A 23,097-nucleotide genomic window follows, 5' to 3' on the forward strand; every position below is an offset into this window, starting at 1 on the left:
AAATTAAAATAAATAAGAAAATAATCGTATAAGTTGTACTACCATTGCAAACGCAATAATTGAATGAAACAAATAGACCATTACAATACTTACTCTTTTTTTCATTCATATTGTTTTGACTTACAACATTCGGACTTAAAATTGCTAAGTTTTAATCGTCCCCTGAGAGCGAATGTAATATAACTACTGTAACTAAAAATAAATAATGTAAAAGGAACGAAATGAATATAAGTACGCCTAAACTACATAAAACGTCAATTTATTCAATAAATTATACAGAACAGATTGCACCAAATCATACCTACTTATACCTAATTAGGTACAATGCATTCGCTATGAAAATAGTACCTAACGGATTTCTACGGGATGATGGCTGGATTCTTTATTTTATTTATTTATTTAACATTTTAGATCAGGCAACAAGGCCCATATTACAAATACCTTACAGACTAACATATATATGCATTTTATATAAACTTAAAAAACTAAACACTATTTAGGCGACTGGTCTGGTTTTGTACGAGTACCTACGTACCTCTGATTAGGTACCTACTTGTGAGTGTGATTGGTGCAACTGGCCCTTATTACTACATGTTCACCAAAATAATTCAAGTAACTCTAAACCTGCCTAAAAATATCAAGAGTTATAAGTCTCGTTAGGCGATGGTTGATTGTCGTACCCAAGCCGCCTGAAGTCCTTAGAGACCATGGACGTTCGCACCTCTACCGTCCCATACGACTCGGTTCTTAACACTGAAACAATTAATTATAATTTTAACTTAGGGCACCACTCGTCACACGAAATAAGTTCTATTGGGTCACGTTAAATTTGTTAAGATAAAGAGTTTCGTTTCGTCACGCCCACTACAGTTATGTTCACCACTTTTCGCTATTGGACTCCTGGTAGAGTACCGTTTTTCTGTATCTGACGTATCTGTATTTACAAAAACACAAAATAAAATACCTACTTGGATTTACTACAGATGTGCAAGTTGCGAAAAGTTTGAAAAAAATTGAAAATGATTCGGAAATTTGATTGAAAATTAAACTTTTAAAAGGAAACTTTCATTTTCGAAATGGAAAATATAGATCCCCATACAAAAGTATGAGAAGTTTCCGATATTTTTCAATTTTTCAAATTTAGCATTTTTGGAAACTTTCCGACATTAGGTAATAATTACTTTTTAATAGATTTTGAGTTACGCAGGAGTTAAGCTCTGTCTGGCTAACACACACCGAAAGCGACGTGAGGATCCACATCAATGTGATAACCGCGTAATAGGTACCTACTTACAATAATTCTCTTTTCCAGAAGCCAGCATCCTCGGCTCTGCGAGTTCAGGATGCCTGCCAGTAAGCCAGGCGAGCCACTCGCCCAGCATGGTCGCGGCCAGAGGGCGCAGCAGTGGCGCCGCGCACGCCCGCGCGCCCGCGGTGGCCGGCAGTGGAACTAACGCGTAGCCACGCAGCGTGTCCCCGCCTATCGTGTTCTGTGCGCGGACTGTGATCACCAGTTGGGGCCCTGTTAGGGAGTTCACAGGAAGTCAAAATATCAATAAAAAATTATAACGGCAGAATGATGTGTTTAATCTTTCAATTACTACCTGTTTAGTACCTATGTAACTATTCCAGTTTTATACTTGAACTTTTAAATGCTTCTTGCATTTTTCTGCTAGTTAAAGTAACAATTCGTAGCACACTAGGTACCTAATATAGACTTGAGAAAATGTAAACGATTAACGTTCTACAAGCCCATCGTTGCCTTTACATTATAGGTATGTACCTAGAAAAAGAAGCTTACAGGATAACAGGAGGTACCTCTGGTACCTACATATAGTAAGATGGGTGTTTGCTATTTGCTACATTCATATAACTGAAGTATTTCAATTTATCGACTACCGATTTGAAAAACTCAAGTCAAATGGCGTTGAGATTGATTTAATACTTATGCATAGCAACTTACATCCTGACACATTTGTGCTGCTGAAAACCAACTCCAAAGGCATATTAAAGACTACCCTTTCAGGATTGGCTCCTGAACGAGCCATCTGACTATTCCCTGATGTTAAACCCGACACCGGACTCCAATCGGGGCCCCATACAGCCTCATATTGAATATACAACAACTCGTCGAATACACCCGCCGGGAACACCACATTTTCAATTTGACCCGTGAATGACACGAGAAACTTGGTAATTTCGATGTCTTTCATTTATAAATTCACGAAGTAATAATTTCGCATTCAGAGATTCCGCGTACACCGGGTAAACTTGAGTTGACAGGAAAACGAAACCAAAACAAACGTCGCTATAGCAACGAATATTGCCAGAATTAAAACGTGTTGTAAAAACCGTAAAATGTATCCAATGACGTTTATACTACGTAATATATTTTATTTATTAATGATTGCTACAAATATAATCACGATCTTGAATACTACTAAAGTTTATTCAATTAATTAAATTTAACTTTATTGTGTAAAGTTACGGTTTTTTCTATAACCATAGACAATACGAAAACATGCTTCCGTTAAACTGCTTTACCGACACGGCTCTGAATTTTGTCACTAGATGGAGTTTCTTTCAAAAATTCGCCAATCGGCCACCATTGTTGGAAGTCATTTTACAGCATTTTGTCGAAATTTGTTTAATTTGTGATAGTTCTCGGCAAAATACAAAGCTAAACTCGGTAAGACACATTAGTGAACATTCTATACACGTCTTTCAAGTCTTAAATTGCCGCATAAGTACTTTATTTCGAATTGTAAATGCGTTCAAAATGTCACGCGAAGTGAGCATCAGACCCTTGAACACCATTCCACACGCGAAATAAATCTGGTTTTCTTTGATACAAGTGGTGTTTACGCCAGTTAGAGTGTTGTCGGTGTTTCGGGATAGTGATAGGCTGTGCGGTGGCGGTGAAAAATTAATGTGTTCGCATGGGAACGTTTCAGAAGGATCTGCACACGTCGTAAGGGGAAGAGTTACGCGGGCGAAGTCTTGAAAATTGCCGGCATCATTATGGTGGACTGAGAGGGTGTTTGTTGTGGGACTCAGCTGGACTCGCGTCGAGAACCGCCATGTCCGGCTCGCAGCACAACCCCAACGGGCGGCAGTCGCAACTGGGCTCAAGCTGGAGCCCCCTGCAGGTGGTACTTTATATTCTTGTTTTGTTGTCCCACAAGCATTCTTAACCTATTTCCCTACTCTTGTTAGAATAATTTATTATATAGGACATTGCTTGATGTAAAACAATGCTTTTTATTGTCTTATCAATGAATTGATGAAGCTTATCTGACACACTAACACAATTAAAGTAAAAATTTATTTAAAGAAACATATTTCGAAGCTCCTCGATTGTTAATGTGATTTGAAATATATTTTATTATATTCAAGTCAAGTTTTTACATCTATACGAATTAACAAATTTTGCTATTACAGTTGTTGGTAAAATTAAATTGTACCTAATATTAGTTCCCCATGTGCATGTCAGCTGATCCACTCATAAATATGTGTCAACGGCCTAAGGTCATAATATTATGTCATTATTTTATCTAATTTGCAAATGATCAACAAATCATTTTCATTGAGAACAGAACCTGTGATTGTGTACATGCTACTCATGCTACCCTACTTTATCAATATATTAATTGTCTTTTACTATCGAAAGGGAAATCCCCGTGCTTTATTTAATGCACAGAGGGCATAAATTAATAAAACATACTATGTATAGGTACTCTATTTTCTTTATGCCCTTACTTTCAAGTAGGTATATTATATTAATTCAATAAAATTAAAGTCATCGCAACTACATTATAGCCATCATAAGTATAGGTGTAGGTATGTATGATAATTCGGTATGGAAAATCTTACAAATAAACAATGACAACATAACTATGTTATCTTGGAGCTAATTATGTAAATTATCAACAAAGCACTTCATGAAATACCTATAATTGTTATACAGGAAAGTCTCTGATAACTATGATTAAAGTGTATTGTGCTTTAACACTGTTAAAACCTCTAGCCGCCCAAAGGCCTATAAAAAGGTTTCCCAATACTTTCTATTTTGAATCTTTATTTTGATAAAACTTTGCATTTCTCTTAGCAAATTTGGATGTCTGGGTAGAGAGAGGATATAAGATGGTTACTACTAATGGGTTTAAATAAAAAAACTTCATACTTTCTCACTAAACAATATTAAAATTGTAATGCTGGCCTGATGTTATAAAGTTTCTAATTCTATTGGGTAGAAAATCCTGTACAGTCAGCAGCAGAAGTGGCTAAGCGGGCAAGCTGTTCATAATTACCTTGACACACTTATTTTCTCAACAATAAAGTCGCATCAAGATCATTTTGAACACCTGGCCCGCTTAGCAACTTCTGCCGTTGCAGTACATCTTGTAATATTTGCAACTCCCTTGAAAATTCTGGAGCATAACAATTTGTGGTGCTCCTGAGACAGTGCCGCAACTTCCCAAGGCTTTGTAATGAATATGTAGTTTTTTTTATTTTATACTTCTAACAGTAATTTGATACAAAATCTAACTTCTTTCACCTAGAGAATGCCAATGACATTGTGTACTATAAAGTAAAATTGTAAAATAGATACAACAACCAGTTTCACAGTTTCAGTAATTACATTCAAATTACAGGGCTAATTGCTTCAAAAGAAGTTTGCCTCTAATTATAGTTGCTCCACTAGTGTATAATTTAGTTTTGAAATGAGTAATTATCTATCACTACTTCAGTTGCCTTCCAAAAGTTAATTCATAGTCTTTAATTTAGATTCGGAACATAAAACATAATTCAAAACCACTGATGGCAGAGGGGTTTTGAATAAATAATATATTAAGTTATAGTTAGCACATACACAAGATTAGTAGGGGGCAATAAGACCCCTTATTTAAAGAGAAATTGCAGTATTGATTCATACTTTCATAGTGTTAATAAATAGAATTAAGACTAAAGGAATAGTGTCAAAATAAATATCTTCTTCTTCTTCGTCGTAACCTCATGACTGAGGGTTGTGACCGCCATAAGTTGCGTTTTCTTGGACTGCTCTCCAACCTGGCCGATCTTCTGCCTTCCGCATAGAGCCCTGGAACTTGACGCGTGTGACTGCCTCAATGGCATCAAACCAGCGTGTGGGTATTCTGCCTCTGCCTCTTCTGCCCTCAACCTGGCCACCGATCATCAACTTCTCTAGACTGTCGGGTTCCCGCCGGGCCAAGTGCCCAAAGAAGCCGAGGATTCTCCTGAGACAGATAGTAGATAGATGGGTTTTTATGTTGAGCTCGTTCAGAATATACACGTTGGTGCGATGCGCTGTCCATGAGATGCCCAACATTTTGCGCCAGCACCACATTTCGAACGCGTCTATTCTTGCCCTTGTGCGAGCTTTTAGGGTCCAAGTTTCCGCTGCATAGAGAAATATGGAGAAAACGAGAGTGCGCATGAGGCGTATTTTTGTGTTGCGCTTGATGTTTCTGTTTTTCCATATTTTCCCCAGCCGGTTGACAGCTGATTTGGCCATTTGCCCACGCCTTATCACTTCCTTATCGCAGTCCCCGTTATTACAAACTAGTGACCCCAGGTACACAAATTCCTGCACCGTATCCAGATCACGCAGTTCGTAAGTCCTCTGCATCTGGTCCGCTCGGTCCACAAACATAAGTTAAATAAATATAAGATTGGCCAAAGGTATGGTGCCATCGCCATCTTTTCGAGCGATGGCACCATACCTTTGGCCTACTCTCGAGTAGATGCCGATACTTTTTGACATTTAACAAATTCAACACTTATCAGTGGAAGAATAAGGATCAAAGTCAAATGGCATTCTAAAAGTTTTAATCATTTCTGTCGAATGATGGCAGTAAGTGTACTGACTACATAATTTACTTTGATATAATTCCTCTATTTCAAATTTTCTTTGGTGTTAGTGTCAGCAAGATTTGGGTCAGAAGGTGCATTCCCTCCAATGGTATGGGACAAAAGTGAACTAAATGAAATGAAGAAAGGACTACCAACCTTTCTAAACTGCAAAACGTAATTCAAGACCAAAAAAGTAAGACAATAGGCATTTTTTACTAGCGCGTCTTGTATTTATGTAAAAATAAGTAAATAAAAGTACTCTTTTTTAAATTGTAGGAGTAAAATTACTAATATAAATAAATTATCTAGGCGTGATTATTTATCAAAAGGAATTTACTATTTTACAAACAAATTATTGCAGTGACAACATTGTCTTACTTTTTTTGGTCTTGAATTACGTTTTGCAGTATAGAGACAAATAGTATCATAAGAAAACCAATCAAATTCCAACAACATGGAGGAAGTCCTGAGACCTAAAAGCAGTTGTTTTGTCTTTGAATTTAGAACTCCTAGTTACTCAATAAGTTCAGAATAAATTCCCTCCAGGTCACAGGGGATGAATATTTATGCTTATTCCAAATTTTGAGATAAGGAAGCCAGCAGACTGGCAGTTTACGGGGCACTTATTGATATCAGTCAGCAAATAGAATCAAAATTTATTTTTTTATGTTTTAAACATCAACATCTTATTTTCCTACCTTTAATATAAATAAATTATCTAGGCGTGATTATTTATCAAAAGGAATTTACTATTTTACAAACAAATTATTGCAGTGACAACATTGTCTTACTTTTTTTGGTCTTGAATTACGTTTTGCAGTATAGAGACAAATAGTATCATAAGAAAACAAATGCTTCCAACAACATGGAGGAAGTCCTGAGACCTAAAAGCAGTTGTTTTGTCTTTGAATTTAGAACTCCTAGTTACTCAATAAGTTCAGAATAAATTCCCTCCAGGTCACAGGGGATGAATATTTATGCTTATTCCAAATTTTGAGATAAGGAAGCCAGCAGACTGGCAGTTTACGGGGCACTTATTGATATCAGTCAGCAAATAGAATCAAAATTCATTTTTTATGTTTTAAACATCAACATCTTATTTTGGATGGCAAATCTAGACCCTGGGGACTTAAAGGTTAATTTTTCTGAGGATGCCAGCCCAGTTCAGCCTCTACAAATAAAACTAGTATTAAGAACATTTACCATCAGTTGCAGATGGCGAACCTGCTGGCGCGCGCGCCCCAGGCCCACATGGCGTCCGAGCGCGGCGTGACGTGGCACACGCCCACCCCCCCGCCGCACCTCTACCACGTGCCGCAGCCCTCACCCCCTGATCCGCTGCAGGTGAGAACGTAAAGACTACTCTTTGGGCGGTTTCAGACTAGCGTTCTATACGCGCCTATAAGCTCGTTTTTGGAAGCGCATGTAGGCGCGTAGAGGCCAAATGTAGCGAAATATAGCGCACGTTTGTTATTTCGTTGTGTCGTCGCTACGTCACTTTCGTTGACATATTCACCTTAAGTTTAAAAAGCAATTACTAACAATAAGAGAAAATCAACTACAAAGGCAACTACAGCAACTCTGTAAACCCGATGGAATAAGAATAATATTTATCTTAATTGACATTCGTGCTGTATTTTCTTTACTCTGTCATCTCTGACTGGGCACAATGTTTATCCCTTGAAGGCGCTCATGTTGCAGGCCATGAAGGGCGCGGGCAACTCGGTGTTCCGGCACACGGCCACGCCGCCGGAGCTGTACCGCCACACGCCCACACCGCCCGACAAGCATCTACTCAGGTATGGGTTTTTAATTAATAGATTGGTCAGTCATAATCATGATACAGTAGAATGCAGAGGAACATCTATATGCACACAGCATAGATGTTTACAGATGTAGTGAACGATCCTTTGCCATCGTATTTTGTCGGAACCGTTCGTATTTGTCATGATACTTCAGTCAACCTCAGTACTTTTTGTACTGAGATTGACTGAAATAGCATAACACGGTCGTGCGTTTCCGTGAAAACGCGATGGTAAAGGATTATTCACTACATCTGTAGATATTTCGTAAGCAAGTTGGCTGCAAGGGCAATTTAATTTGCCTATGGCTCTCGAAAGTCGGTACACTATGTTGGACATTCATTAAATTTTTTTTGTCAATTATTTAGTCTGGATTTGATCAACCTTAGCCAATCCTGTTTAATATAGAATGCAGTTTTGCGTCAGAGAGAGCAAGCAATAAGGACCGACCGTAGTTTAAAATTCGCGACGTGTTTATGCGTTGGTTTTTTGATTTCTTTTGCTGCGTAAACAGTGCGTCAAATTTTTTTGAGCAGTGGTGTGGCCGATCCTAATACGATTTCGTGTTATTGTTTATTTGCGCATAGATTGATAAAAATTGTTTTTTTGATTTATGAATGCTGTAGTTTAGGAGAATATAATTAAACTATTATTTTATCCCGCAGACATACTCCGTCGCCCGGCGACGTGAAAGCTGGCGCCGCGTTGCCTCCGGCCGACTTGTACGCACACTTGGGACCAGGTAGAGGTATGTATTTAAATTTTATAATTAAAATGTCGTTTTTAATTAATACATTCTTAATTTCGTTTGCTCAGTTGTTTATTTTACCATGCGGTAGGAAACTGATAGGTTCGGATTTATTAACTTTTGTCGTTAAAAAGTTTTTCTTTTTAAAGTTATGGTACAATAAAGATACCGTCAGTTTCGATAAGTTGTGTAACATTGAGTTTCGGAACTCCGTTAGGAATTCAAACTCGCGGCGAATTTGAATTCACGTGAAAGCACGTTCTACTTATTCACTGTTAGTGTAAGGCCTGAGTGGGCGCTCGAGTTGAGCGTGCGGCGGGGCGGGGCGTGCGGCGTGCATGTTAAACAAATGCAAACGTATAGGAGCGGCCTTAGTGCACGCTGCTCAAATCACTCGTGAGCCCGACGCCACGCTGCACGCCCCGCCGAACGCTTCGCTTCGAGCGTCCACTCAGGCCTCACACTAAGTGTTTGAAAATGGAAATTCAGGCTTTCCGAAACATGTCACACGAGTGAATAAAAATATGTGATTTAAACCGTAAAGCTAACTTAACGATCGCCGTTCGGAAGTCGGAAATAGGCCGGCACGTAGAGTCTACGTCGCGCTCAAATTCTTAAAAATGAGGTTTCGGCACACCTACAGGAAGATTATTCTTACACTAGAATGTTTTTTTTTTGTATTTAAAATGGTAGGGGTAGTTCCAGATAAGCTGACGCGCGGCTTGGAGCCGGGGGCGGGGGCGGGGGCGGGGTACGCGCGCGGCGTGGACCTGTCGCTGGGCGCGCGCAACGGCGCCGCGCTGTCCGTGCGCGACGCGCCCACCATCAACTCCCTCATCGCGCGCGCGCCCAGACACCACCGCGTCGACGAGCTGCTCGAGCGCCTCGCCCCGGCGCCCGCGCCCGCGCCCGCCCCGCCCAGCGTCATCGTCGCCGCGCGCGCGCCCACCACCCCCTCCCCGCCCTCCTCCAACGAGGACTCCGCCGACTCCCCGCACGCCACCAAGCGCAAGAGGAAACCCGACCGCACCCTCCGCGTGCCCGCCCCGCCGCTCCCCCTCCCCCTCCCCCTCCCCCGCGCGCCGGGGCGGGGGGAGGTGAACGGCGCCTCGCCGCCGCGGAACGGCCCGGGGGCGCGCCCCGCGCCGCCGCCGGAGCCCCCGGTGCGGAGAAAAACGCGCTCCGGCTCCGCGGAGACCATCGACGATATCGCGGCTATGATCGCCAGCACGGACCAAAAGGTAAAGATTATCATTTTGTTTAAAGTACTTGCGAAGTAAATGTATACGATTTCAGTATTCCAAAACATAAACCTTGAAATAAAAACTTTCTCGTTTTGATGCACAAAAATGGTCATCGACATTTTCCCACAAAATTTCATGTCACCTTATTAGTGTAGTAAATGAAGCAAGTTGTTGTATGGAGACCCATGCATTAATTTCTCAGTCGATGAAATTTAGCTTGGTTATTGTATAGTATGAGCCGAGACTAACATTATAAATATCCAAAAAAAACACTCCTAAGTTAGGTAAAAACACAAATCTGATTATATATTGAACCGAGTAATTCCTCAGTCCAAAATTATTTTACAAAATAAGTTATTTGTATCAGTATGTGATACTAGAAAAAAAATGTGATACTAAAAGTTTTGTCAAACATGAGAATATTTTTTTATGATACTTCCTTTTTTTGACGCTCATTTTCATCGGAAAATTGCTCTGTCATTTTTTTCTTCTTATATGATCTTAGAATATAATTTGGCGCAGTGGATAAAAAAATCCAAAAAAAATGCGTATCGAAATGCATGTATTATAGAACTATTAAAAACTGGGAGTGGAAAATTTTTAGATTTTCATTTTGTAGGTATAAAACGGCAATAAAATGGCATTCCAGTGAAAAAATTAGACTGAGCAATTTTCCGGTCCAAGACACGCCAAAAAATTTTATTTTCTTAATACTGGTATTTCTGCTGGGATATTTTTTTGATATTTCATATATTGTTGCAATACGTTACATGAATATGTCTGGTGAAGAAAGTTTGAACGGAGCATTTTTCCGTAAAAAGATATTAACGATTTAAGACTGGAGGTATTTACTTTAAGGTGGTTCGATTTTCATACAAAATTCAATCGCATTGCATTAAGTCACTACACACTATTAGTACATAAATATTTCCGCATTTATCTACTTTCGAATATTCGTTTGCGCGAAATTAATAGGAAAACAATGTTTCATACAGAAATCATGCAATAATCATAGTTAAATTTTCATCAATTTTACGTATGTGTGTGTCACAAATGTCGTGTACAGATACATTTGCGACGTTGCCATACTATTTCCGACGTTGCCGGGCTGACCACGGCGCGAATTTGGAGTGCCGTCATGTTTAGTCAGCGAAATGCTATACATGGAAGTATTCTGTCCGCTCAATTATGACCCAACGCAAACTACCCCGCGATAGGCGGTACTTACAAACTGCTCGATTGGCAATCTCAGTACCACCGAGATGACAGTCAGTGACAAATGGCTAAATTGATTTATAAAAACAACGTTTTTTTGTAATTAAAAATATATTCATGTGTCGTGAAGTGGTGCAGAAGTTATTTTAGTTCATACCAAGGACAGTGGAATCACTTTTCACTTGTAGTAAACAGATAACTTCAGTAGAATTTGGAAAAAACATGACGATTTGTTTTCAATACTACCGTGCTAAGCTAAAACGTAACAACTGCATACGACTTTCATAACAACATACGACTTTTTAAATTGCGAGGATAATAGGGATGGTGTTATGCTAAATGATGTAGACTATTTTATTAACTTGTGTTTGGTTTAGGTATTTTCTATATAATTATAAATGTAGTAATAAATTCCTTCTTACAGATTTGTATTTTCCTTTTTTATTTCATGAGATGGAGCTATAAAAAAACTACCTAGTTATTTCAAATTAATAATCAAAATTGGTATTGTCATTTTACATTACTTTCCATTCAGATTCCCACAAGATGCTATTCGCAGAGAACTATGGAAAAAAGCTGTCCAATTAAAGAGACATGAAATTGAGTGGATGCCTGGCAAGATATCTAGAATATGTTCTATTCATGAAATATAACCCGTGAGATAATCATACCCGGTCTCCTATATGTAGATACATTTTTCCTATCATGCTTTCACTGAATTAATTTAACAAATACACACATTATCCGAAAATGTTGATCATTTGAATCCACCCTCTACTGTCACATATATGTAGGTTCTCTCTCAAGCCATTTCCGTCAGTAGAAAAGAGCGGCAAACATATTAACTCACATTATAGACGGGTCTAACGCGAATTATATTCAATTACCTTGATTTACCGACGTAAATCAGTTTCGTTTCGTATAATGTGAGTTAATATGTGTTCAAAACGCGAAAGTTTAAAATATTATAAGAGCGGCAAATTTAGAAAATGTAAGCGCGCGAACGGCTGTGGTCCGCGAAATTTTAATTTTGCACCTTTTTCTACTGACAAACTTGCTTGACCGGCTATATACATATAAAATATTCTGAACTGAAAGTGGGGATTTATTGTGACTCCGCCTGTTCAAATATTTTTGACCCGATTCGTGTACCCATGTAAATTTTGCAGACGGTATAGCCAGTCCGATCAAGTTCGCCATACATTTACTATGGCGTACTTGATCTTAGAAAAACGGACAGACTATACCTGAACGTGACTTATAATTAAATATACAATATACTTATTATAGCGGAATACATTTATACAACAATTATATATTTACTTATGTTGAGTTAGTCTGTCATGTCATAACAACATTTTAACTAGTTATCTTTTAATCTGCATTAAATTATTATACGTGAATTATTTGACTGGTTCTTCACTGTATGGCATAAACCTATCCCTGTCCAAGTCATATTCTAATCAAATATGAACCGCGAACTCTCAGCGGCCAGTACGTACAGCAAGAAGGTTATTAGCGGATTAATGTCGCTGATTGGTAGTTATTGACATTATATGCATTTCATCTACACTTAGCTATGTACCATTAGTGTAATAAAGATGACTCTTATTTTGTTTACCAGCTTTGATTACAGGCTCTGTAAACGCGTCGTCTTATTTGAATGTAGGCGTAATTGTGTATGTGTGCTAATTTGGCCCGAGAATTTGAACGGTAATGTTCCTAAAGGCGGTATCCATGGTTATATATGATCGCAGTGTTTAGTGCAATTTTGTTGACAGGTACTTAATTGACTGAAGCGAGAATAAGTACCCGAAATTCGTCAGCTTAGCTAAGAACTATCATGGCGTGTTTTGCAAACAGTCGCTTTTTTGCTTTCAATCGGAAAGTTCCCGGTTCGATCCCCAGCATTGTATGCTGGGATATAACTTTTTGTAATTTTTTTACACCTAAATTTCGTATTGTTTTTTTTTATATGTTTATTTAATTTTTCTTATTTTCAAAAAGCGAATGACTACGCGTATTTGTTTATTTTTTACAAAGATAATTAGAAATTGTACTCTACCTAATCTCTTTGATTTTTACAATCAGGACATCCTCACTGTAATAAAAAAGAAATGTACTTATAATATTTCCTGTGGTTGAAAATAATGGATTTTTTGTCCATGAATGAAGAACACAATTACAGTTACTACCAGGTAAGTAAATTATAACTCGATTATAACATTATTAGAATCCATATTGTTGCATCATCTTTCTTCCTATTACATCAGAGATTTTTTCCTATCATGATTCATGATATTATATTTCTTTCAGGTACAGGGACTACTACGGATAACAAATATGAAAAAAATGTACTTGTACTTGAATTCAAAATAAAAAAAATACTTAAATAAATGTTTTCATTTTATTTTAGGTAAAACCGGCCAAGTGCGAGTCGGACTCGCAAACGACGGGTTCCGTACCATTATCTATAAAAAAGGGTCACCCATCCAAGTACTGACCCCGCCCGACGTTGCTTAACTTCGGTCAAAAATCACGTTTGTTGTATGGGAGCCCCACTTAAATCTTTATTTTATTCTGTTTTTAGTATTTGTTGTTATAGCGGCAACAGAAATACATCATCTGTGAAAATTTCAACTGTCTAGCTATCACGGTTCGTGAGATACAGCCTGGTGACATACAGACGGACGGACGGACGGACAGCGGAGTCTTAGTAATAGGGTCCCGTTTTACCCTTTGGGTACGGAACCCTAAAAGCTGTGAAAATCAGGTATTGAATATTTTTTTTGAAAACGTTGATAAAGTAATTTATTGATAGAGTCTGTGCGGAAAGAGAAGAGTCTTGAAATGTAGGGGAGCCCATACATTCTACGACTCTTCTCTTTCCGCACATACCCTAATACCAACTAATACTGAATATCTGGGGGAGCGGTGGTGGCCTAGCGGAAAGCGCGTGCGACTTGCAATCCGGAGGTCGCGGGTTCTAACCCCAGCTCGTACCAATGATATTTGGTACGAAATATCATTTGATACCTATTTACCGAAACCTATTTATATACCGATACCTATTTTTCGGTGAAAGAAAACAATGTGAGGAAACTGGACTAATCCCAATAAGTTAACTCTCTGGGTTGGAAGGTCAGGGCAGTCGCTTTCGTAAAAACTAGTGCCCATGCCAATTCTGGGATTAGATGCCAAGCGGACCCCACGCGAGGAAGAAGAGATTGAATATCTGGGAGACCGACCAAAGCTTAGAAAACATAAAACTCAAAAATGCGCGTTTTCTCACAGATCAGACCTAGCTAAGAGATCCAACCCCTTATAGCAAATTTCATTGAAATCGTTAGAGCCGTTTCTGATATCATCCAAATATATAAATAACAATATATATATAATAATTGCTCGTTTAAAGGTAAGATAACACAAAAAGACTAAAATAAACAAAAAGAAATTACCTACTCGCACCAGTCTTGAACCCCAATCCTCTTGCACGTATTTCCACGAACATACCGTTACGCTATTGCAACATACTTACGTTGTGTGAAATTGTCTACTACAAGGATCACGGAAACACTGTTTGCATGTGTGAGTAATAGTAGGAAAAAGCGTGACAGCAACACTCCGTCGAATTAAAAAGGTGGTTTTTGCACAATGAAGTATTCAATGTTTATTTAAATAGTTCAATATTTATTTAAAGAGTGCGCGAAACATACTTTTAAGTATACAAATACCATGACCATTTCACAAAAAAATAAAACCTGAAATTTTGCAAAAGTGGTGCCATCTAGCGAGAGTTAAGTTTTGAGTAACCTAGGCGAACCACCTTAATTCTATTATTATTATTCTTTGGAAATTTATACAATACTTTTTATTTATTGATACTTTATCATACTGTAAAGTTTTTTCTGGCTGAGGAATTACTGCGGGGTCCACTACCTTTATTTACTACACTATATATCTTAGTACTCATCAAAATACATATGCACTAACAATGAAGAAAAAAATTTCACTTAGGTACTATTAACTTTCTGTCCAGATTCTACAAATTTTTCAAACTAAGTTTAAAATTAAATTACTTTAAAATCCTAAACCAATAAATAATCAATTGGCAGATCGAGGAGCCTGCGCCGAAAGAACCGGAAAAGCCCGTCGAACCACCCGTTACCATTGACAAGCTAAAGAGCGTGCTCGCGAGTGATACCGAACACAAGCCGGATGAAGCTCCCAATTCACCGCCGAAGGTTCACCAGGTTAGTTTCCCCGGTATTGATTAGCTCATTTCCGTTACTTTTCGGTAGAGAGATTTGTTTAAAGAAAATTTTTATGGATCAAGAATGTAAACCACTGAAACCTACCATTATTATAATGTAGTAGGACAGGGATCATCTATAAAGACCAATTTTGTGATTAGTTTTACAAAAAAGAGGCTCCGTTTTAACCGCTGTGAGTGTTTAAACTGTTGGGAAACAAGACACATTTTAGAGACGTGAGTAATATTTGAAACATCAGCAGATGGAGGAGACCCCAGGGGATCCAGCACCCGCCTCCGCGCCCACGCCCTCGCCCTCCCCGGGCGCGGGCGCGGGGGAGGCGGGGGGAGGGGCGGCGGCGCCGCGCCGCGCCGCGCGCACGGCCTCGGCCTGCACCAACGTGCCCGTGGAGTCCCCCTCCGAGGCCAAGCCCGCCGAGCCCGCGCAGCCCGCCCACCCCGCCGACCCGGCCCACCCCGCCCACCCCAGCCCGCCCGCCGAGCCCAGCGCCGCCAGCTTTGTGGAGGTCGAGAATCAGCTGGAGAAGATGTTCGCGGGGATCGAGGAGGCGCCGGTTAATCAAGAAGGTGCGTTATTCTTTTCCGCACCTCACACTCGACCTCCACCGACGTTCCCTTATGGTCTAAGATCCCACATATATGGTCGACCTTCACCAATCTGTCTGACGGCTGAAACTATGAAAATATGAAAGAAATTATGTTCCAGGACACAGATAAGTAAATAGGGTTGCCTAAAGAAATATGCTCAAGGCTATTTTTAATAAATTTTTTAAATTTTATTTTTCTTTCTAAACGATTATTTCCGAAATGATTCACTTTATCAAGAAATGTTGTTTAAAGACCCTTATTCATTTTGAAAGGCCTATCCAACGACACCCCACACTATGACACCACACACCACACACCACAACACAAATCGCCTCGAAAAAAACAAAATGTGTGTGACAATTTTTTTATCATTCCAACCTTATAGTGTGGGGTGTTGTTGGATAGGTCTTTTAAAATAAATAGGGGTCTTAAAACAAATTTTTTTGATAAAGTGAATATTTTAGGAAATAGTCGCCTCGAAAGAAACAAAATGTATGTGAGATTTTTTTTTTGTCAACCCTATGGTGTGGGATGTTGTTGGAAAGGTCTTTCAAAATGAATAAGGGTTTTAGAAGAACATTTTTTGATAAAGTGAATATTTTCGGAAATAATCGCTTTGAAAGAAACAAAATGTGTGACAATTTTTTTTTCTTTTCAACCTCATAGTGTGGGGTGTCGTTGGATAGGGCTTTCAAAATAAATAGGGGTCTTTAAATAAACATTTCTTGATAAAGTGAATCATTTCGGAAATAACCGTTTAGAAAGAAAAAAAAACAAGTTTTTCCTTCTAACTTTTGAAAAATCTGTCCAAAAAATATGAAAAAAATCATGAAAATAGTGCTTAAAAAACTCAATCAAATAAAATTAAAACAAACTTGATCAGTTCAGCCGTTTATGAGTTATTGCCTTCTAAAAGTCTTTCCCTTCTTATTTTAATTAAAAGCCTGGCAACCCTCATTTGTGACCGGATTTTCGCAGGCAACCCTATACCATTGTATTTGCAATAAAATTACCATCATTTTGATGTATAATTCAAGCGTCAGACAGATGAGTGCAATTATCGATATAAAATCACCTGTATAAACACGGCAACCACATAATAGTGACCGGAAAAAGATAGGCAACCTAGATGATTTATGTTGTACAAGTTGTATACTTTCCATTGAAACTCATTTCGATCGTCAGACAAATCGGTGAAATATGCCGAAAAAAATTTTTTTTCAAAAATTTATTAAAAATAGCCTTGACCATATTTCTTTAGGCAACCCTATTTATTTATGTTCTGAAACATATTTTCTTTCATATTTTCATAGTTTCATCCGTCAGACAGATTGGTGAAGGTCGGCTATATGGGGGATCTCCTACTATTAGAATCGTCTTCCAAACTGAGCCAGCTTAACCTGTAAACACACGCACCTCGCCGAGCCCACTCGACCGGACGTGCCCAGTGCTGGTAACTTTGCCGGGAAAAATGTTTACTGGGATCGAGAAGGCTCCAGTTGATCAGGAAACTATGCCATGTTATAGAGCCTTTTAATAGATAGTATTGTATCATCATTTAAAAATATCCATTTGTATTAAAAAATATTAATCGACCGAGACGGGTGGGCATCCTGAATACGGCGGTTAGTTTTCCGAGGCACCTACCGACCGCTGCCAGCCTGAGGTTTGTGCCATGCCTAAAGCAGATGAAAATATAAAAGTTGCAAACTATTTGAAAATAATACTTGTATGTAAAAATCTACCAAAAGGCAATATATTCAGCTTCAATAGTGGACAAAGCGAAGCGTAAAGATAAGTGGTGGCTTTAAAGATAAGTCAATGATTTCGTCCAACCCGATTGATTCGAAACTAAATCACTGGCTTTTTAAAGGCAGAGATTCAGTTGAAAAACAAAATACACTTTCAATTTCAGGCGACCAACCAGTAGAAAAAGAGAAACCTCAAACCACGAAAGCGCGGAAGCGGCGAAAATCGGCGCCCACCAAGGGCGAGAGGAAAGCCCTGCGCCGCGCCGCCCGCGCCGACACCGGCGACAAGAAGAAGCCGGGCCGGAAGGCCAAGGACAAGGACGCGTACGACTCCGGCAGCAACGCCAGCTCAGGGCGCTCCAGGGGGCCCTACGTGCAGGTATACTTATATCACAGACAAGACATCCTCCAGACTGAGCATAGTAGCGCTACCCCCTCTGCCACAAATATACGGTAGTTTTACTCCATTTTCGAGTCAAAGTGTCTTTGTGTGGCGCCCGTGTCTTTGAACGGACCAATCACGGCACGGGACTCGCTCACCTCGTCCCCCGCACCCCAGTATTTTTGGCAGCATCGGTTTCATGAAATAATTGCTCTAAACTCCGTCTAGAGGATTCCTAGTCTATGACTTATATAGTTGGTCAAGCAGATCTTGTCAGTAGAAAAAGGCGGCAAATTTGAAAAATGGCGCGAAGGGATTTCGTCTCATAGAAAATTTGAATTTCGCGCCTTTTTCTACTGACAAAATTTGCTTGACCATCTATAGTTCATTTTTTTAGCATTAGAAAGAAGGTAAGCGATCTTGACATGTCTTTTAATCTTTTGGACGCCAATTACCGATATATCCGCACCGCAGGTTCAACGCCAAAGACTGATTAATCGGTCACAGACCACAGAGCAACATAGACCTACGTGCGTATGCATAAAGTTCAATTTCAGTTTTGACACTTCGGTGACGTGGCGTCCACGTGACAGCTTTTGTGTTTGACACGGCGTCGAAAAGGTTAAACAGGGCGGTTTTGAACTTTTTCCGTTCTTATCGTTGTAATGTTGTGTCTATTCTGGAACACAGGTTAGTGACGACAAAATTCGTAGGATTTAACATTGATAGAATTGAAAAATGAATCCGTATCCCAACCGCATTCCATGAATGCCAGAAAAGGGGCGCCAGACAAAAAATGTAAAAGTCTCGACACTTAGAGGTTTTTGACATCTTAACACGTTCAGCGCCAAGAACCCGACTGTCGTGTACACTGTTCGTAGCGACTACGCGCTCCATACGGCAAAGACGTGGCTACGCGCTACGAGCGTAACCCGTAGCACGTAGTGTCAATGAATGTGTTAAAGTGCAGGAACTGTTGATAATAAGTAAATGCTAACGTTGATTTTCCAGATCCGCGGTCCGCGCGACTCGCCGCTGTCGGTGTCCGTGATCAACGCGGCGACGGGCGAGGACGAGGAGCCCGCGCGACGCAAGGATGAATTCCGCAACGGGCTGCGCACGCGCGGCCTGCACTGCAGCACGCTCGGCTTACGGTACACACTCATGTTCCGCACCCTGGTACTTTTTGAGTTCCGTAGTCAAATATGAACCCTTATAGTTACGGCATGTCCGTCTGTCTGTCTGTCTGTCTTTTCATACGCGTCTTTGCTCCGTGATCGTTTGCTAGAAAGCTGTAATTTTGGCATGGATATATAAATAAATCATGCAGACATATTGGTAAAAAAAACGAGAAGCATTTTTGTACTGAATATGCTTGTGCCGCATACTGGTGGAATCCCGCCTTTATAGTGTGGGGTGTCGTTGGATAGGGGTGTTCCAGAACAATTTTTTTTATAAAAATAATTCTTTCGGAAATAATCCCTCCGAAAAAAAAGAAAAATTGGGTCCGCCTCCGACCCTTCGCTAACTTTTGAACCGTATGCCCAAAAAAATATGAAAGAAAGCTTAGTAAAGACTTCTAAATTGTCATTCTATGGAACTTACAAACTATGTAAACAAAAGTCTAGTAAATTCATCATTTTTGTTATTTCAATATAGCGGTTTGTTTACATAGTTAGCAAGTTCCATAGAATGACACTTTAATGAAAACTATAACATGATCGGTTAAGCCATTTGAGTTTATGCAAAGACTCTTCCATTCTCAATAAAACCGACGACATCATTTTAATTGTCATGATTGTACAGGTACGACGCGACGACGCCGGACGCGACGTGGCTGTGCGTGTTCTGCGAGCGCGGGCCGCACGCCGCCGGCCTCGGGGACCTCTTCGGGCCCTACCCCCTCGACACCGACTGCGACGAGTACAGGTACGTAATAATGCATGCGACGCGCCGTGATTAATGTCATTATGTAATGAAGTATTTTAAGGAGATGATAATCACTATGATTACAATTATATGACCACTTATACGGGTTTCTGACCAGGTTATACGAGCTAGGGTCTCCCCCGATCTCGTAATTTATTTTTAGTGATGGTGCGTTTTGGTAGCCTAAACTAAAGGCGTGTGATATTAGATTGTGGGTATGGTAGTTATTTTTGTAAAAAGATTTTGTGGCAAAAGCCGGGACAAAAAACTAGTAAGATTATGTAGCGATCTTTTCGAAACATTTATATCGGTGACTTATATTTGCAGAGCATTGGACGAGGCGACGCGACGAAAATATGAAGCGGCCGGTTCCGCCTGGCTGCACGAGGCTTGTGCGGTATGGGCGCCGGGACTGCTCGCCGCTGGCGCAAGGCTATGGGGACTCGCCAGTAAGTATTATACTCAAGGATGGATCCAGGGGAGAGTCATTCATAAGGGCTCATTGAGACGATGCGAGTTTCATTACATTGCGGGTTTTGATCGGTCGATTGAATTGGACGTAACCAACAATCCGCAATGTAACTAAAATGCGAGCGAGTTCGCGCGCCGTCTTAATCAGCCCTAAGGGTTATTTATTTATTTAAAAAAAAAAAATTATTTAAAATTTAAATCAGGCAACAAGGCCCATATTACAAATACCTTACAGACTAACATACATATATATATATTATAAACTTAAAAACTAAACACTATTTATGCGACAAAACGGCGTGGCTCCGTTGAATCGGCTGTTCTTGTGTCGGATTCGGCAGTTTGCCCCGGAACCTCCGAAACACGACACCTTTCGGCCAGAAGTCGGCGCACTCGATGGTCTCTTGCAGCGGTCGCGGCACGCGCACCACAAAAGAGTTGAAGTGCACGTAGTGGCGCGATCGAAGCTGGAACACCCTCAGCGAGTAACCGGTCTTCTGGTGTACGTACTCCACCACTTCAGCAGCCGTGGCGGTGTAGTGCAGGCGCGACACATATAGCGCCTTACTCGGTGTAGCAACCCGCAAGCCAGAGTTAGCCGGTTCGGCGGTACCACACTGAGTCTTACGACCCCCTTGCTGAGTCTAGGACAATGTAGATGCTTTTCTAACTCTAAATAATAATTAGAATTTAAGCATGCATCCATTGACTATAAAGCTTGATCCTGCGTCAATTCTATAATAATTGTCTGTGTTATCCAGGCGCAGTGTGGTCGTGCCGGGGCACGCGCTGCACGGTGTGCGGCGGCGGCGGCGCGGGGCTGGCGTGCAGCGCCCGCGCCTGCCGCGCACGCGCACACGTGCCCTGCGCGCGCAGCCAGGCCTGGACCCTGGACGACGACCTGTTCAGACCCACCTGCCCGAGGCACATAGGACCCAGCTAAGACCACACCCGTGTCGACCGACTGGGACGAATGAGTGCGGGAACCTAGTGATGTGCAGTGAAACGTTAAACAAATTGAGAGATACGACATTGCGTAGTGCGGGATGAAGTTTGAGGTGCGGTGCGTTAGCCCTAAAAGTGTACCGGTGTGGGAACTGTAGTGGTAAAGCGAGCGAAATACCGCGAGCCCGTGGTCCAGGCGGGATCCCGATTCGATCAATAAGCCGTGTGCGCTAGCCCCCGTTGCCCCGGGAGGCCGTGAGCGCGAATTTCTATGAAATAAAACTACCGTGTCTAGCAAAAGTAAAAGAATGAATTGCTGAAAAACGCGTCATTCTTTTATGGAAAAATGAGGCTTCTGTGAACTGTTCTAAACAATATTATATTGATTCCTACTTCTACTAAGTTCTATAAAATAAAATGAATATAAAACCATGAATGTGAAAATTCAGTAAAAAAAATATGTAACAAAACGCGGCGGGTCCGCATGGATGGATGTTTCAGGTGTAAATTACGCTTAGCTTTTTAAATGATTTCCCCGTGACGCGCCGCACCTCATTCGACATCTCTCAATCTCAATATTTATACCACACTCAAGTATCCAGACAAACTTGAATATGGTACCACCTATTGAGTGAGTTAACTTACAAGCCTACTTTCGGTAAATATGTTTTACTGAATGTGTTGCACTTTAAACATGTTTAGTTTAAAAGTGAGCTTAAGTGACGAATTCGCTTGCGCGCAACTCTTGTGATATGATTTTACAGCAAATTATGATTGCCCTTTTGATGTATTTATGTCTTAGACTTTATTTTTGCGCCCTTTTTTATTTTAATTAAGTTTTTTGTAAATTTGGAAAGTACTCGTATCTGATGATGGAATCTCTGTTACCTATGATTTGACGTTGTCGTCAATATTTATTAAAGGGATGGTTCCGATATAAGCTTTGCACCGTTTAAGGTGTGTTTTGGTCATTTTGGTGTATAAGTACATCTAGATACAATGGTTAATGTAAGCAAAATGTGTAATGCCAGTATTGAGTGTGCTTTGTGAGAAGTTATGTGTATTGCAGTAGTATCTTAAAAAGACATTATGAATATTAACTACATTGTAAAAGGTTGATAACAAAAACAGATAGATTACATTAGGAGACAAGTGCGAAAAATAGGAAATTCGCAACGAGTGGCGATAAATTAAAACACGACCGAAGCGAGTGTTTTAATTCAACACGAGTTGTGAATTACCTATTCGCACATGTATCGTACAACGTTTTACAGTACTTATGGCCCTTTTAATTTTTGACATAGTGACGTAATGTGCTAATTATCGCACTAGTGCGGTAAAGTAGCGCCATATGTACTGTAAAAGATAACAGTGTGTAATTTGACATTCTATTAAATGTATTTTTCAAATAACTACTGCAATGTATAATCATAGAGCTACAAAGCCACAGTAGAAGCATAAGAAGCAGTAGGTAATCTCACTTGAAAATAAACTTTACCTTCCTGATTATACCTTGTATGGATTATATTGTTTTTTCTGCGTCTACTGTGGTAATGCTATCTAAGTCTACTGCCGTTTGATCCGTAAGCAATAAAAGATTTATTTTTTTTAAACAATGTTTTATGAGCCAGTGGCTATGTGCTTGATTAGGTACCATGGCGGTCGATGCTAAGCGAGGAGCTTCTACAAATGCGATACAAAACTAGTAAACATCCTGTAAACAACCTGAACAAAAGCCATATAACTAGCAGTACTTGTACAGTCATTATGTAAGTTCATAAACATTATGATAACAAATATCTGGGGATAAAATATGATCGGGCATTAAAATATGTATGTGCACTACAATTACTACTACGTTATTTCTTCAAGGCA

At 40.0% G+C, this 23,097-nt stretch overlaps 2 protein-coding genes across 2 annotated transcripts; one reads left to right on the forward strand and one right to left on the reverse strand.

Moving 5' to 3' along the window:
- Nucleotides 1-238: 238 nt before the first annotated feature.
- Nucleotides 239-2,284, reverse strand: LOC134791319 (B9 domain-containing protein 1). Its single transcript, XM_063762333.1, has 3 exons — nucleotides 1,964-2,284; nucleotides 1,295-1,522; nucleotides 239-753 (listed from the first exon to the last, which is right to left on the reverse strand). The coding sequence occupies exons 1-3, from the start codon at nucleotides 2,211-2,213 to the stop codon at nucleotides 638-640; spliced, it is 594 nt and encodes a 197-aa protein (XP_063618403.1). The 5' UTR covers nucleotides 2,214-2,284; the 3' UTR covers nucleotides 239-637.
- Nucleotides 2,282-22,226, forward strand: LOC134791336 (uncharacterized protein CG5098-like). The gene is made up of 13 exons (XM_063762352.1): nucleotides 2,282-2,689; nucleotides 2,955-3,152; nucleotides 7,084-7,218; nucleotides 7,576-7,673; nucleotides 8,342-8,424; nucleotides 9,130-9,665; nucleotides 14,999-15,136; nucleotides 15,396-15,723; nucleotides 17,660-17,874; nucleotides 18,889-19,031; nucleotides 19,684-19,806; nucleotides 20,134-20,255; nucleotides 21,039-22,226. Exons 2-13 carry the CDS (start codon nucleotides 3,081-3,083, stop codon nucleotides 21,218-21,220), a joined length of 2,175 nt encoding a protein of 724 aa, XP_063618422.1. The 5' UTR covers nucleotides 2,282-2,689; nucleotides 2,955-3,080; the 3' UTR covers nucleotides 21,221-22,226.
- The last annotated feature ends 871 nt before the right edge of the window (nucleotides 22,227-23,097 follow it).

This window comes from Cydia splendana, chromosome 6 (assembly GCF_910591565.1).
Source record: "Cydia splendana chromosome 6, ilCydSple1.2, whole genome shotgun sequence".
Taxonomy (NCBI): Eukaryota; Metazoa; Arthropoda; class Insecta; order Lepidoptera; family Tortricidae; genus Cydia; species Cydia splendana.